General features: G+C 36.6%; 1 protein-coding gene across 1 annotated transcript; it reads right to left on the reverse strand.

Moving 5' to 3' along the window:
• Positions 1-1,857: 1,857 nt before the first annotated feature.
• Positions 1,858-17,223, reverse strand: LOC149006383 (putative aspartyl aminopeptidase). Its single transcript, XM_089165144.1, has 11 exons — positions 16,993-17,223; positions 16,694-16,829; positions 16,529-16,607; positions 16,181-16,383; positions 11,702-11,774; positions 10,883-10,993; positions 10,520-10,675; positions 7,251-7,427; positions 5,364-5,438; positions 5,135-5,275; positions 1,858-2,973 (listed from the first exon to the last, which is right to left on the reverse strand). Exons 1-11 carry the CDS (start codon positions 17,081-17,083, stop codon positions 2,752-2,754), a joined length of 1,464 nt encoding a protein of 487 aa, XP_089021270.1. The 5' UTR covers positions 17,084-17,223; the 3' UTR covers positions 1,858-2,751.
• Positions 17,224-17,284: the final 61 nt, after the last annotated feature.

Consider the following 17,284-nt stretch of genomic DNA (forward strand, 5'->3'; position numbering starts at 1 on the left):
CAGGTAGGTCTGGATGCGTGCCGTGGTGTATGTAGCATTTGTACAAGAGACTTTGAGTTGATCAATACACAGTGCAAGACCCACAAGAACACCATCCAACATACACTCTAATTTAGTATAAAAATTGCAATAATCCACAAGTTCTATTTCACTATTCCATTTTTTTTTTTTTGGGGGGGGGGGGGAAGGGTGGTTGGGGAGGGGGTAAATTTCAAAATGGTAACTTCACTTTGGATTGTAGGCCACTTTATGTATATGTCAATTAATTCTTAAAAATGACTTTATATATAAGGATAACTATTTATATAAACAGGACTTTACTCTAGTCCCAAAACAAACTTAAAATTCCTAATCTCATACTATGATAGGTAAATGCATGAGCCTCAAAGATATGAAAACGATAACTTTGTTTGCATCTGAAAAATATAAATATTTCGAGAAACTTCAACAATAGCTTCCTCGTAAAGAACATTTTAACTACATTGGATAACCATTGATGACTAACATCCAATTTTGTATTTCACATCCGAAAGCATTGTGATTTGTGTTTATCTCCACCATCATACATATTGGAATTTGAGCCACTCAGTTGTACTCACGGTCCGACATGTCGGACCAAGTCGCTGTGTCGGTGGCTAGCGACACCACCGATATGGCGACATATCGCTGACATGTCGGCGATTTTTTGAGTGTTGCAGCTTCAGTTGCACGGTACCGTCAATATCCCATCAATTAATGAAAACAAGTTAAAATATTTGAAATATTATTCTTTACGAATTTGATGGGACACACTTAACGTTTTCTATCCATTAAATATTTAAAAATTAAAAATTAAAAACTGACAGTCACACGTGAACACAACAAACAAAATGCCCTTTATCTTGTTTTCTTTATCTCTCTCTCGTTTTTGGTTTGCCGGTGGTGATGGAAGGTTTTCGGGTATTCTTTATCTCTCTCTCGTTCTTGGTTTGTCGATGGTGATGGAAGGTTTTCGGTCGACTTCCCAAAACATTGGTGGCGGCCGGAAACTAGATATTGTGAATGGTATAACCATATAAAGCTTTCAACGCCAACCAAATCCTTAATTCATATTATGCTTTTGCTTTCAATTTGTTGAGACGTTGACAAAGGTTCCAAGAAAAATCTAAAGGAAGAGAGCGATCGACAAGTCTGAAACTCAGAAGAGGAGAAGGAAGTTATTGTTATTTCTTGCAAGTTCTGCGAAATTTCAGCAGTTTTTGCCAATATTTCACTAATTCGCCGGAAAAATCGTCGATTTTCCGGTGATCTTTCGTCAACTTTAAGAAAATATAGTTTCAATCCTATCTATCGTGTCGCCATATAGCAAAACGGTGATATTGCTATGCAAATGGCAAAAGATGTGCAATTTCCAAAGGTTATTGTAAAAGGAAATGATATGGAGATTATCCAACTCAAACAACATTTGGAGAAAAACAGAAAATTATATGATTAATTACTTTTAAGTTTTGCCTTTATAAAAATAGTCGCTCAATGTTTTGATTAACAAAACTAGCTAAAATTGAATTTAAGTTTACAAAATTAATCAAAACAGTAATCTTTATTTTCTTTGAACATTTTTACCCTTAAAACTAAACGTACCAAAGAAAAAAATCACTATTTTTTCATCTTCTTTGGATATTTTTCATCCCTATATTGGTAGGGCCAATTTTAAAGATAAAAATGTCAAAAAAGATGAAAAAACACTATTTTAGTTAATTTTCCAAATTAAAATTCAGTTTTAACTAGTTTTGTTAATTGAAAAATTGAGTGACTACTTTTATAAAGAAAAACTTAAAAATAGCTAATCATGTAATTTTTCAAAAAAAAAAAATCTAGATCCCCTACTCCAAGGCATACCAAAAATAAGATTACTTGGAAGGAAATGTTCAATGCAGATAACAGGTTTGCCATTGGTACTCAAAAGCTAAGCAACAGACCAGATCATCACAAATAGTCAAATGTAAGAAAGGTTCGAGAAAGGAAAAAGATTTCATGGTCGCCTGTCAATACTCACTAAACCTCCCCCAAGATAACTGTGCAGAAATACTTTTCTTACATAAAAACAGTAGGATAAAATGGCAACATAGCAGGTAAAAGTTTCAAAAAATTCATTAGGCTTTGATCCAGAAGAAATCTCAACAGATTATATCAAATTAGTGAAATTGCAAAAGCAAGCAGGTGAATCATCACCTAACTGTACATGAAGCATTACATGTATGGGTAGCTAATAGCTGATCTGGGTTACCTCCCCTAAAGCATAAGGGCATTTATAGCCCTAGTCCCTAAGAAAGAACAATTGTGAAAACAAAATTTAAAATGCAGCAGCATACACCTTGAGGTTAGAACTTGAGAACCCATCACCCCCACTGCAGGTTAAGAAGATAAAAAAAACGTGTCGCCAACACTGGAGGTTAAGAAGGGTAACATATCACCATAGCATCAATTATCACATCATCAGTTCATCACAGTTCATGGGCATTCAGTAAATCACCCTAATATCATATGTCAAAGCTACATCTAGACCCTACACCTCAAATAACTGATTGACATTGGTTGTTTCCTTAATGGGTTTCCATCATAAGCTTCACAAATTATTACAAAATCGATACTTCAAATACCATCACCTTCATGATTATTGTTACAACTGATTAGAACACCATAGCTAAACAAATATGCTGCTCTCGGAGAAACTGTATTAGAGCACCCCAAGGTAGAGAAGAGAGATCAGGGTTAAGCATCCACCTTTACTTTAGCGTCAAAAGAAGTGAACTCCTGAAAATAAGCCTTGAAATGTTCATAAGAATATCTCACATCATCACTTGCACACATTTCTCTTATACTGTGCATTGACAATTGTGGGGCCCCAACATCTACTGTGCGGATTCCAGTTCCACTTGCCACTATGGGACCAATGGTTGAACCACAAGGCATGTCATTGCGGACAACGAAATCCTGCCAAAGCAAAACAAAAGTTTTTAAGAAAAGAATTAACTTCCATGATGTCATCTTAGAGAAGAGGGGCAGGGTGAGCAGTGGATGTATAGTCAAATGGGAAGCTAATAAGACCTGCAAAGTCATGATATTTGCACCAGGAAGCAGTGTGCTGATGGGACTAACGGGTGGAATATAGATTTCAAATGAAAGTGAGGAGAGAAAGAGAGAGAATGTAAATTAATACATTTTCACCATCAATTTAGACAGCCATACAGTCTAAAGATCCAGTAGTCAGAGTTTATAGATAACAAAGACTACCTGATCAAGAGATAACACTAACTTACGAGATAGGGACTAAGGGTGATAAATGTTAACTTTTTAGACTTTTGATGGCCACCCAATGAGAAACCACCAAATTGATAGGAATGCATATTCATTAATATAAATTAGGGCTGCAAAGGGTCAGGTTGGGCCAACCTTTTCAAAACCCTAGCCCTAACCTTAAATACCCTATCCTGTCCTTACCTTGACCCTATAGGAAAGGACCAAATTAGACACTTAAGCCTGACCTTGGCATTGACCCTAACTCTGACTCTAAACCACACAAAAAAAGAAGTTGCCCTACTTTCACTAAAAACAACCTACATGAAGGTAGGGTGGAGCCAAACTGGGACTAGCCAAACACTCAACCTTAACCCAACCCTGACCCTAATCAGGTCTACCATAAGCCGACCCAATCCCACCTAGAAGGCCAGAATTTCGAGCCCAAACTCAGCTTGGGCTCTCAGGGGTGCTAGGAAGGGTTCACGCCATCAAGGTCATTAATGTAGATACCGAATTTGATTGATCAAAACAGTACCCAAATAGGACCTTTTCACAGGGAGTCAATTGCAAATTTGATGGACTTAAAGTGAAACAGAGTTTAGATGGGAAAGAGGGCTGAAACTAGAATGGTATTATAACAGCTGAATACATCTTCAAATAGGGGCAGAACTATAATGAAGAAAGTGACAATAACAATGTAACATGTAACACCCGGGCTTCACACCGCAAGGTTGATCGATTGGATCGAACACCAACTTACCTTGATCAAACACAAGGGTTCTCCAAAGAGGAGGAATGCTAGCAAGAAATTTGATTTCAATTCATCAGTTCTTTTTTCACCACTTACATAAGTCTCTTTATATAGCATTCTAAAGAGACATAAACATTAATGGCAACATATAACCACTAGCTAACACCACCTACCTATTAATAACTCAACTACTACCTAACTTTTGACAAAGGAGAACTCCTTTGACAATGAGTTCTCTTATTTTCAAACTAAAGCCCCTTTTATTGACTTTCCAAAAACTAGATTTAGGCTTAGGTCTAGACTATGAAGTTCAACATATGTGGGCTAACTTTAACCCACTAAAACAGCCCTAGCCCATGAAAGCCACGGGTTGATTCAGGTGACAACTTTAGGCCTTTGATGGGCCTAACCCAATGGGATTCTTCTTTCGTAAATATGTCTTCAATTCTGCATCAGTCATACTTGCAGCCCTAACAGAATTAGCAAGACGATGGCTACTTATAATCCTACTTTGACCCAAAAAATAAGTTTTAAGGTTATGCACTCAACAAATTTCAAATGAAAATATCACTTCCTTTAGTGGTTTAAATTTCAAAAGAACTAATGCTCAACATACATAGCAATTATAATACGTACAAATGAGATACTATGGTTAGGATTTTTGTATCATTTTAACAAATATAGAACAACAAAAAGCCTTGTCTCAACAAATGGTACATGGATCATTGCCCTCCAACAACTCTATTTAAGGTCATACTAGATCTAAGGCCTAAACTATGCATATCCTTTCTCGCCACTTCTCCTAAGGTTAACTCAAGTCTGCCCTTAGTTCTTCTAATTCCTTGATCTGGATTAAATCACTTCCTTGTATGGGGGCATTTAAAGGCCTCACTTCAGTAACTTTCTCGTATCTTATCATTTATTAGAGCTACTCCCGCACCAGCTCCAATATGATCATTCTTTAATTTATCCTTCATACTTTTTCCATTCATCCATCTTAGCATCCTCACTTCTGCTACATTGTGTTTATCATTTTAACTAATATAAATGAATATTGATAACACTTGATCAAGTCCACTTGAAAACAAAGAATAAGAGGGTTACCTGAATGGGAAGCTCATGCCTCTCTGAAATTTCTCGGAATATGAAGGAAGTGACAGCATTGGTTGCATAACGCTGATTTGCGTTGTGCTTAATGACAAGCCCTCCATGCAACTTTATTTGATGATTTTCTTCATGTTTGTGCTACAAGTGGTTATAAGTTATAACAACAAAACAATGAACAAAATCAAGTATAAGAATTAGCAATTCAGGATATACAGAAATAGTGTACCACATAATTAGGGTGTAGGGCATGAGCCATGTCAGCTGAAACAAGGAAACTCCTCTGTATTGCTTTCTCAAGAAGCTGAAAAGCATTCAGTGCAAAAAAACACCACTTAGCAGAAAAATTAGCCACCCATTAACTCAAGCCTTCAAAAGATGGAACAAAGAGATCAATTTGATAAGCCAATGCTCAAAAGAAGGAATTTCATGGGAAAAAATTACAACACTCCCCCTCCCAATTCCCGTGTATACTATAGTTACTCTAATTCCTTCTCTCTGAGTGAAGTTTGCACCAAGAAAATAACCAATCCAGTGCAATTCCAACAAGCTATATGATGTAGATCAGATTGAAATCACTGCAAAAACTCTGCACTCGACATCATCTTCTGATCAACCGATTTTACAGATTTGAGAGAGGCAGACGGCATATGCTTAACATATCATCTTCAGACACCATAACTCCAACCATCTTTGCTGGCTTTGTCATGAATGATTATGGTTCTCCATAGGCATTTCCAGAAAAACTTGCTGATAGGAACTTAGACTAACTACAAGCATAAGCAATCTGACTGGCCTATAGAAAATGCGTCCACTAATAGTATTAAAAAACTTCCTGATCCTACACCTAAATATGGGGTCATATCTGATCTTTGATCTAACAGTCAGATTTTAAACCAATGGTAGACATGGACACGTGGCTGGACCTCAGTGCAATGGTAAGGCTGCTCCATTGCTATGTAGTGGTTGTGGGTTCGAGTAACGAAAGTAGGAAACAGCCTCTCTAATAGTTGGGTTAAGGCTGTGTACCTTATGACACTTCCCAAACCAGAGTGTCAAAAGCCTTGTTCACTGGGGTAGATGTGGATGGTTCTGAATCTTAGACTAATGGTTCACAATTACAGCAAGCAACATAACCTGATAAAGAAGGGAAAATTTCTCTCTCCCCCATACTTAGTCTATTTAATCTTACTCGCCTCTCAAAAGTTTCCCCTTTGATTCCCCAAAAAAGAGTGAACTATCACCTCTCCTTCTCCCTTGATATTTCAAAATGGCCAAATTACCCTCATTTTTATCATTTTAATCCACTACCATGATTTCTTCTCTCTCTTTTTTTTTAATATTATTTTCTTCACTTTTTCCCTCCATTTTCTCTTTTTGTTATAGGAACCCATGATAAGCGGTATTTTTTCTTTTTCTTTTTCTGTAACCTAGTAAGTTGATTAGATATACTTTTTTACTTCCAACCTCTTTTATAGGATCCTATTAAACATAACTAGATAGATTTTTTTATTTTTCTTTTTTTATTCCCTTTCTCCCTCTCTTATTGGAATTTGTTAAAAGAGGAAGGAGAAAAGAAAAGGCTAAAAAATTAAAAAATGCTATGAAAGGAGGGAGGGAATTTTTGAAACAAAAAATACATCTATTTACATATAATGGATTCCACAAAAGAGGAAGAAAATGAAGAGGAAGAAAAAAGAAAATCAGATAAAAAGATAAGAAATCACTTTAATCAATTAAGAGTAAAAATAAAGGGTAATTTGGCCATCTAGAAATATCAAGGGAAACTGAGAGGTAATAGTTCACTTTCTTTGGGGAATCAGAGGTGAAACTTTTGATAAGGAAAGAATAAATTGAGAGTCAGTACTAGGGAGAGAAATTTCCCAATAAGAAATATTGTAGCAGCAACAGCACATGGAAAGCATTCTTATCCACAGTATCAGTCCTAGGGACAAACTATGAAATCAATTTGATTCTTGAAGATCATATTAGAAGATAATAATGGTTTTTAAATAGTGAAAATAAAACTAATGGTTTACAAATAGTGAAAATAAAACTAAGAGACCTGTTTTATCCCACATACTAGAATTCGAATACAGAAAAGACTCTAGTCTACCTTAGGATCCGATGAGCTAAAAGAATTTGTGATCCTTGTCAGAGCATCCAACATGGCTGGAGATCTAGCTCCCTGTGCTGAAGAAGACCCCACTTCCTCGTGATCAAACAGTGCTACCATTCTTACACCAGTCTCATCCTCAAGATAACTTTCAGTAAGTGTTGCATCAATCAGTGCCTAAATTAAAATCCATAAACTGATCAGTGAGAATGAACTTGCCAACAGACAATAGAAAATAAGAAGTTGTTTATTTTCCCTCAATACACACACCTAGAAAGAGTGTCACAATAGATCAAACATTTCAGCATCTGCCAATTGATATGCTGTCAAAGTTCTTGGATGAATTAATGACAGATATATGCTTTTGAATGTAAAGTAAACATTACAAGTTTATCAGAATACCATGTATCCTTTCCACTTTATTAGTACAAAAAATTATAATAATCTATATTTCATCGTATGCATAACTTAAACTTAGCACCATCAGATTCATCCGAAGTTCCTATTCATTAGATTCGGTCCTATTTCATGAAGGCCTGTATTACAAATGGACTACCTCAGAAACAGGTTCAAGAAAATACACCAACTAAGATTTTTAAACTGGACAAACTGAAGGACAAGAAAATCCCCTGATTTCTGAACAATCAGTGGCTCCATCCCCTACTAGATAATACTTTTGTTGCAAAAGAGAAACAATGTAAGAAGAAGTAAGAGGTCCAAAGAACCTACAGACTTGGAGGAAGTCCAACCCAAAAAAACATTTAACCTGAGGCAACGCAGTAATTGCATTCATTTTTTAATTCATAGTATTCATCTCTTAAGACTCTCAAGACTGACTGGCTAAGATCAGCTTCCCAGATTCTCTTGATGATGCAGAGGATCATAAAGTTAACTATGAATCCACTATTATATAAGAAAAGCCAAACTACCAAAATTTGACGGCAATATTAGTAAAGCATACCTGAAATGCAATGACATGTGAATCAGAAAGAATACAGGATGTCAATCAAAATGCCCTGGTGATTGAAGGTTCAGTCATTTTGGCAAAACATTACAAAGAGGTACATTTAATACCATTTTCACACATTTTGATCGTATTCAACGGAACTTTAAATTGTAAAGCCATCTCAACTTTGACTTTGGAACTCCTAAAATTTTAGGGTTCTGGCCAAGTCGATCAATCTTTGGTTGTATCGAGGTATTGTGGAGTAGATGAGTAGTACAATGCATCAGCATTGATCATTTTATCAATCTGAATTAAAATTTGTCCAAGATTCACATTAGAAGGTAAAACCTTGTTTTTTTTACAAAAAATAAATAAATAAAAAAGGAAGAAAGAAGAAGAACGAAAGAAAAGAAAATAAACAAACTGCAAAAAAATGGGGTTGGTATATAGATAGGGCTCCAATTTTTCTACATGTTAGATGTCATTGGCTAAACAATAACTGCACGAAGTCAATATGTATAATCTGTCAAAAAAAACTTTCCAAAATTTTTTGAAAATAAAAAGGAAATTAAAAAAATCCAATGCAGAAGAGTGAAGAGACTGAGGTTGAGGGAACAAAAAGACTAGGGGTGGGCCAAAAATTACCATAGGTGAAGTGGTGAGGAAAAGACATGCTTAGCCCCAGCTTGTTTCATGGAAGACTTCGAATAAAGCTGTTTGGAGAGCTAACGTCCATGTGGCCAACCCCATTTAGTGGGAAATAATTCTATGTTGTTATTGTTATTAAAAATGCCCAAGCCCAACACGTTGAGAAAATACTCTGATTTGGTTTTAAGGATTCGATAATACATTTTTAATGTGTTTTCAATTAATAGTGACCATTATAATACCATTTCCCTTTTTTTTTTATTGCTAATCATTTTTTTTAATTAAACAAAAAGTTCTAATCAAGAAACCTATATGCATAATTGGGAAAATCGAGGAATAGATTTTCACCACTATTTTAGAAGTCTTAATTGAAATAGAAGTGTTTATAATGTAGTAGTGTAAGGACGCACAATGTTCGATCAGGGGAGAAACCTGACATAGAAACTTCACAGATATCCATTGGTAACTACAACAAAGTCATGATGTAACTATCATAGGAGAACAAATCGTGGGAGGAAGTGGGGCCACAAAATTGAAGTAGCATCCGGATGGTGCCATGGTGGTTACAAGGATTGCTAAATGCCCTACAGTCTTGGTAAGGCACAGCTGGCTGCCTTCATGAAAGAAGGAATACAGAGTAAGGCAAACAAGAAGGCTAGTAAGGAGTTTAGGGAGGACATATGCCCAAGACACCCAACACCAGGGAATGCATATGATTGTGATAGATGTGCCTATTGATGTGGAGACAGAAGCAGAAGACAGACAAATACAAAACGGTGGAGCACAAGCCAAGTTGCACATTGGCAGGAACAGGATAGAGCCAGAGGATTGAGGGGAAGAGCTGGTTCTTCTAGGCCAACAACACCATAGGCTGTTAGTGGTGGTTTCACATAGGTAGAGATGAGGGGAGAAGAAGAAGCAAAAGCAGATAGATATTTAAACCACCGTTCAGAGTGTGAGACAAGCTGCTATAAATGAGGATGTCACTAACATCCTGGACCAGGATCCCACCATCTTCATTCTTCAGGACATAAGATTCTATGCAGAGGAAGAATAAAAACATGTGGTTTGACTGAAAGGGAAAAGGACAAAGATTCAAGTGGCCCTTCTATTTTATTTCTGTTGCTTTTACTGAATGCTTTGTTTTCTCATGCTAAATTGTAGAATAGGTTATGTAAGAGAGGATTCAGTAAATTAAAACGTACACTACCAACCTACAGAGGCCAAACTACCATTTTGTCCTCTTTGCAGACAATCTGAGAGCATGTATAATCATGTTTAAATAAGCTTGCCCTGAAGTTTCAGTGCAAGATTCAATTGTTTAACTCCCAAAATGGGCATTCAGGTTTTTTGACAAAACGTGCAACACAATGATCAATGGTATTTTACAAAACATTTTTGTTCCAAACAGGGTTTCAAAATTTTGAACCTTGAATACAATATACCAGCAGAAAATACTGTATAATGATGCATCCTCAACATATCTACCAACTGCAGGTATGTGGACAACAATAATATGTGAGACTACTAAGAATATGATTTTGAAAAGCACTGAACCTTGTTTAAGGTAGGGGCATTGAATATTATAGGTTTAATACAATACAGATTATATTGATTCTGCATGAATCCCTCTCCCTCTCTCTACTTTTTTGTCGCAAATAGATGGAATACCGACCTTTAAAGAGCAAAACGACATACAAAGGTTGTCAAGCCTTCCAGAAAATATGAATTCTTTCATAGCACCACCTATTGTGCTTGGTTGAGTATCACATAATTGTAACTCAAAGTCACATATTTCATCAGGTTGACATCCAGCCTGAGCTGCAAGCATCTGGATAAAAAGAGAGAAATATAATGAGGAGAATTTATCATCAAAACATGTGTAATAGATTCAGGTTAAAAACCCCAACGCCCAAACAAATGCCATGACATAGTTTGTCCACATTCTTGTTCTTTTCCTATTTACTAAATCATCTAAATTCTGAAAACTATATCCATTTCTGGAAAAGAAAAGAGTAAGGCAAACAAAATTATCAACCTCTAATAGAAGGGAGTGATGCTTCATGTTATCACTGTTTTTCTTTCCATTACAGTTTTCTAGACCATCTTCAACTGAACCATTCTCAGCAACCGCCTTATTAAGTTCAGCCTGCAAATAAACATCAACAATTTAGACGAGAGAAGTAATGCATCGTGCACCAACTGCATGCATGTTTCTATACCTTCCTCTTGTGTTTTTAAAAACCTTGGCCAAATAGCTACCTACATAACATAGCATAGAGACAAAATGTGGACACATGAGTATTAGCATCATCTCCAGCTTTAGAGGAGAAAGGTATACATGGAACTGAAAGATGCAATTATGATAGCTTGAGGAAAGAATGACATGAGTATTAGGAGAACTTGTTCATGTTCAAGCTGATATTTGGTACAATCCATCTTTAAGATGAGGCCCATCTGGCTGTGGGTTTCAATCCAACTATCATGATGGTATGATACATATCACAACTTACTAGGGACCCTATACCTGAAGTATTCCTTTAGCCCCATATTGAAGATATTGTTTATTTGTCTTTTCAAAATCAAAAGCACCTCAGTTGCTACTAAATCTCCAGAATCTCTACGTGATCTCTAAGCTGTGAACATAACTAAGATGACTTTAGGAATAATGTTTTTATTAGAACACCCACAAAATTTACCTTGTCCAAAAAAGAAAAACTGCTCAAGAAAACCATTAAACTGTACAGATACTAAAATATATCTTCAAGACATCTTGGGAACCAGGCACAAAGTGATAAACACAATATCTAAAGTAGACAACTCCAAACAGCAATTAATGTCAACGGTTCCCAATCACCTTGATCGATGTTGCCAACACCGGAATGAGATGACTGTGTTTGTTCACTTTAAATCCGTCATCATTAACACCTCTGTTCAATGACAAGGCGACAAACCAACCATTAGTAGCAATCAAATAAGAGTACCAAAAGGAAGGTGTAAACTTTATCCAATTCAGAAAAACAGGAATCCAGCAGCATTACAGACCATCAAATTGACCAAGAATAGACTATTAGGGGTAATTTTGAGTGTCTTCTATGGGCCACCTCCTTAACATTTAACATTTTTATGTTTACATTGTATGGGCCACTACTATAGGCCAAAATATATAGATTTAAGTCTTATACAAAATTAAGTAGTTATTTTCTATTTTTGGATAATACTTAAGTTGTAACGGATTCTCCCAACCATATCTCGGAGTTTTTAAGATTCTCCCGAACATAAGTAGGGTAGGGATTTCTGATTTTGCTTATTTCCATGAAATCCTACATAAAGAATAGGGTGCCATACCCAATTATCCACCATAATGATACGAGAGTTTAGCCTTTGGCTCATGAATTCTATGCGAGAAGGAGCAACATTTTGTGGGACTAAAAACTGATCTACTATGTATGCAGACTGCGTTATGGAAACTTTGGTGTGATTCCTTCTTCACAGTTAGGTGTACAACAACAACAATAAGCCTTGTCCCAACTAAATGGGGTCAGCTACATGGTTCTTGCCTTCCAATCAATTTTCTTTGAGGCCATGTTAGATACAAGACCTAAGCTATGCATATCCTTTATCACCACTTCTCTTACGGTGATCTTAGGTCTGCCCCTAGCTCTTCTAATTCCTTCAATTTGGATTATATCACTTCTCCATACAAGGGCATTTATAGGTCTCTGTTGAACGTGGTTGTGCCACCTAAAACGACTTTCTTGAAGCTTTTCATTTATGGGAGTAACTCCCAAACCAACTCTAATATGATCATTCCTTATCTTATCCTTCCTAGTTTTGCCACTCATTTATCTTAGCATCATCATTTCTACTACACCAAGTTTATATATATGATTCTTTTTAACAGCCCAACACTCTGCAGAGTACATTATAGCTGGTCGAACGATGGTCCGATAAAATTTTCCTTTTAAGTTTTAAATGGAATATGTCAATCACACAAGACCCCAAACGCACCTCTCCATTTTATCTACCCTATTTTAATTCTTTGGGAAACATCCTCCTTTATATCACCTCTTTTATTTATGATTGAACCTAGGTACCTAAAACAATCACTCTGAGGAATCTCCTTATCGTCAAGTTTCACCACCTCATCGTCTGCCTGATCATGAATAAAGTTAGAAATTAGATATTTTGTCTTTGTTCTACTTAATTTAAAGCCTCTTTTCCAAGGTTGCTTTCCATGATTCTAACTTGGTATTAATCCCCACTTGAGTCTCATCTATCAACACAATATCATCAGTAAAAAGCATACACCAGGGGAATTCGTCTTGAATGTCTTTGGTTAATTCATCCATTACAAGTGCAAATAAATAGGGGTTTAGAGCTGATCCTTGATGTAGACCAACTGTAATTGGGAATTCATTACTTTGCCCCCCCCCCCATTGTTCTTACATTTGTCACTGAACCATCATACATATCCTCAACAATGTCCACAAATTTACTTGCAACACTTATTTTCTCTGGTACTTGCCAAACTAACTCTCTAGGAACTGTATCATAAGCTTTTTCTAGGTCAATAAATACTGAATGAAGGTCTTTCCTACACTCTCTATACCTTTCCATAGGTCTCCTAATTAGGTAAATAGCCTCCGTTGTGGATCTTCCCGGCATAAACCCAAATTATTTCTCCGTAATTACGATTAAGTGTCTCAAACAGGTTTCAATTACTCTCTCCCATAATTTCATAGTATGGTTCATCAGTTTAATGCCCCTATTGTTATTACCGCTTTGAATATCTCTTTTATTTTTGTAAATTGGAACCATGATGCTTCTCCTCCATTCATATGGCATTTTCCCTATGTTCATAATCTTATTAAACAACTTAGTCAACCAAACTAGCCTGTGGGATCCTAAGCTCTTCCGTACTTCTATTGGGATTTCATTGGGACCTTGTGTTTTGCCTAGTTTCATCCTCCTTAGTGCTTCCTTTACTTTGGACATCGAACTCCATATATATGTTCGAAAATCGGTGCCTTGGTGAATGGTGTAATCGTCCGAATCACAAGTGCTTGAATATGATCACTTAGCAAACTAGAGAAATAAATTTTCCATATTTTCTTAATGTCCTCATCACATACTAGTACTTTACCATTTCGATTTTTAATACATCTAACATGGTCAAGATCTCTACCCTTCCTATCACTTATTTTAGCTATCTTATAAATAGATTTTTCCCCTTCCTTCGTGCCCAACTTATTATATAACTCTTCATACTTCTTCAGAGTTAGGTGTGATGTTAGCATATTGATAAGCATGCATTTACCATTATTTATTTGATTTAATTCCCCATACTTATTTAATTGAAGAGAGCTAATTGAGTATTTTTGTGTATTTTTCAGGAATAAGGTGATTTTGGATATTAGAGATAATATGGAGTAAAGTTGGCAAATATATTAGATATTGGTGGATTTTAAATCATGGCATTCAATAACAGGTAGAGGTCTAAGGAACAAAATTAGTAATAAATCTGAAAATCGGGTAAACAGACCTACCTTCAGTATTTTGGGCATATATCTCTCGTATGAGCTTGGATTGCGGTGATTTAAGATGCTATGGAACAATATCGAAAATATCTACAACTTTATAGTTTTGAGTTTTTCCAAAATCCGAATGAATAAAGGTCAAATCTACCGGGTAAAGAGAAGAGATTCATTGTGTGCGGGAGACATAAAAGAGAAGCCAGCCACAGAGAAGAAAAGAAGACGGCGAATGCGGCTCTCGGTAGATAAAGAGAGGAGATTCATTGTGTGCGGGAGACATAAAAGAGAAGCCAGCCACAGAGAAGAAAAGAAGACGGCGAATGCGGCTCTCGGTAGATAAAGAGAGGAGATTCATTGTGTGCGGGAGACATAAAAGAGAAGCCAGCCACAGAGAAGAAAAGAAGACGGCGAATGCAGCTCTCTCTCTCTCTCTCTCTCTCTCTCTCTCTCTCTCTCTCTCTCTCTCTCTCTCTCTCTCTCTCTCTCTATGTTTCATATTTAATTTTCTTATGAACTTTGTGATAATGAGTAGCTAGTTCCTTTTCTTTGGGATGTAGATGAACCATGCTTATTTCATTAATTTGATTGTTCTATATCTTCTAATTGATTGTGTTTGAGTTTGGCCAAAGATGTTCTATAGCTCAGCAAACTAAGCGTGCCAAGCTTCCGCGAAGGACGATAGTCTTGCGAAGATAGGGCATACCTAAGAAGACCATCCTTAATTTGCTTTGAAGTGTAGAGTTATATTGGTTAGGGAAAAGCATTGGGGATTCGAAATCCCAAAGATCTTCACATATTCATAGTTAACGTTTTTGCATTAATTAGTAGATTTAGTTTAAATTTAGTTTTGTTGAATTCAATCTTAGTGACTTAGCCTTTTAGTTCCCCATAGTTCGACCCCGTACTTTCTGCTTGCTAGATTAGTATAGGATTTTATTTTTGATTGGTTAGCGACACGATCACATATTCTTCTTTCTTCCATTAAAGTTTCAGATCTTTCTCTTCTTCTTGTCTTACAGTAGCAATGTACTCGTTCCAGCTTCTATTTTTGTTGTCTCTATTTTCTATCCCCTCATTTACTTTTCCTTAGTTAATAATTTCCGCACTTCCTATATTGCTTTGATTACAATTTCTCCCACTCTGGATACTGCCACTTTACAGGCTTGGGGTAAGGATGCAGAAAATATGGCCATACCCAGACTCACAATGGGGGGAGCCTCTTGCACTTGATATGCCTTTTTTTTGGCTATTTCTCACTCTAGTTGCTAAATCTGAGCTTCCGTTGTCCATAACTAACTATTTGGCAGCCCTTTGATTTCTTCAAATCCCTACTTCCTGGTTGCTATTTCCCAACATTTAATAGATCTGGGCCTTACCCTCTAAGATTGTCCTCCTTCAGTACTAAATCTATTCAAGGATTATATTTTAAACACACTATTTTTTATTTCTAACCTTTAGTTTGGCAACTTACTATTTTGTTAGTTTCCATTTCAAAAGTCTTATTCCTGAAGTTGCTTAATTTTGATGTCTGGGCCAAATGAAGTTTTCTAACCCCCAATCTTAGGTGATTAGAATTAAGTGAACAAACCATTAAAATAAAACCCAGTAATCAAATAATACAATTAAGTATTACCCAAAAAAAAAAAAAATCAGTTAACAGCAGGGTTGAGATGAGGAAAGAAAGAAGGGAGACAGAGATGCATATGCTGTCACAGTTATCACACTAAACCACCTACCAGAAAATTAAATCTTCAATTTCACCAAATATGCAATCAAGTGGACAAACAGTATTTTCATACCTGTCCAAGTGGATTGCCAACGTAGGAATTCTCATTATAGGCTCCTCAATTCTTACAAGTTTATGGAGATAAGTCACAGAATCACCCTTCCCTTTCCTTATCATCAGCCTGCCTGCAACCGTCAAATCACGATCAAACCACGTATACCACAACCCACCCCCGTATGTCTGGACACCGACCTCCAAATATCCTCCTTTAGATACCTGAGGAAAATTTTCACCGAGACTATCAGGAATATGGATGTAAATTTTTTGAGGGGCTCAACAGGATAAAATTGTTTAAGTTCCTTCACTTGCTGAACTCCCGATGTAAATGTAATTCTAGGGAGAAAAATATGTGGGAAATCACCTTCGAAACGGGCTTGAGCTTCAGGCATGGACTATCGGTGTGAGCACCAACAATATGAAATCCGTTTCCAGCAACAAATCTATCAAACAGTTCTAAATTTCAGTGACAATCATCAAGAACAAAGCCAACTTCAATAGATGACGATATAACGGATCCGGTGGTTACTTTTTCCCGATCGCAAAAGCAATAATGGTGGAGTAATTTCTCGTGAAAAAGTATTTCTTCCCGACTTGCAGTTTCCAGTCCTCTCTCTCTGAGACTTGCTCGAATCCTGCATTCTTCAATCTCTTCTTTGCCTCGTCTGTGAGAGATGTTTACAAACCTATGAATCTACTGGGGAAATCCAGTCCTAGTAAAATGAAATCTTAAGGATTTGGAATTCCAATTATATAATGAATTTAGTATTGATAGAAATGCCGAATTAAATGAAGATGATGAAAGGAGATGCATTTGGGAAGTGTTACCAACTGCATGGAAAGCCGTGGGAGAAGCGTTAAGGAAGTCGATAAGTTCACTAACAACAGAGCTTGCATCGCACTGGTTTTCTCCCGCCATTGATATTCTCTTCAACCTGCCTTACTGAGCCCCGAGCTTTTACTTTTACTCTGTTTGTAAGACACAAGCATCGGCAAACCTCCTACTATCGTTTCGCCTTTAATGAGTTCGTGCGTCGGCGTGCGAAAGATGTAACGAGCGCGAACCTGACGGCGTCTGGCTCAGGTGCAAACCTATGATTTTAAATCGCGCGGGTTGGTC

Source organism: Hakea prostrata, chromosome 8, assembly GCF_041222555.1.
Source record: "Hakea prostrata isolate BN-2017 chromosome 8, UWA_Hpros_2, whole genome shotgun sequence".
NCBI classification, from domain to species: domain Eukaryota; kingdom Viridiplantae; phylum Streptophyta; class Magnoliopsida; order Proteales; family Proteaceae; genus Hakea; species Hakea prostrata.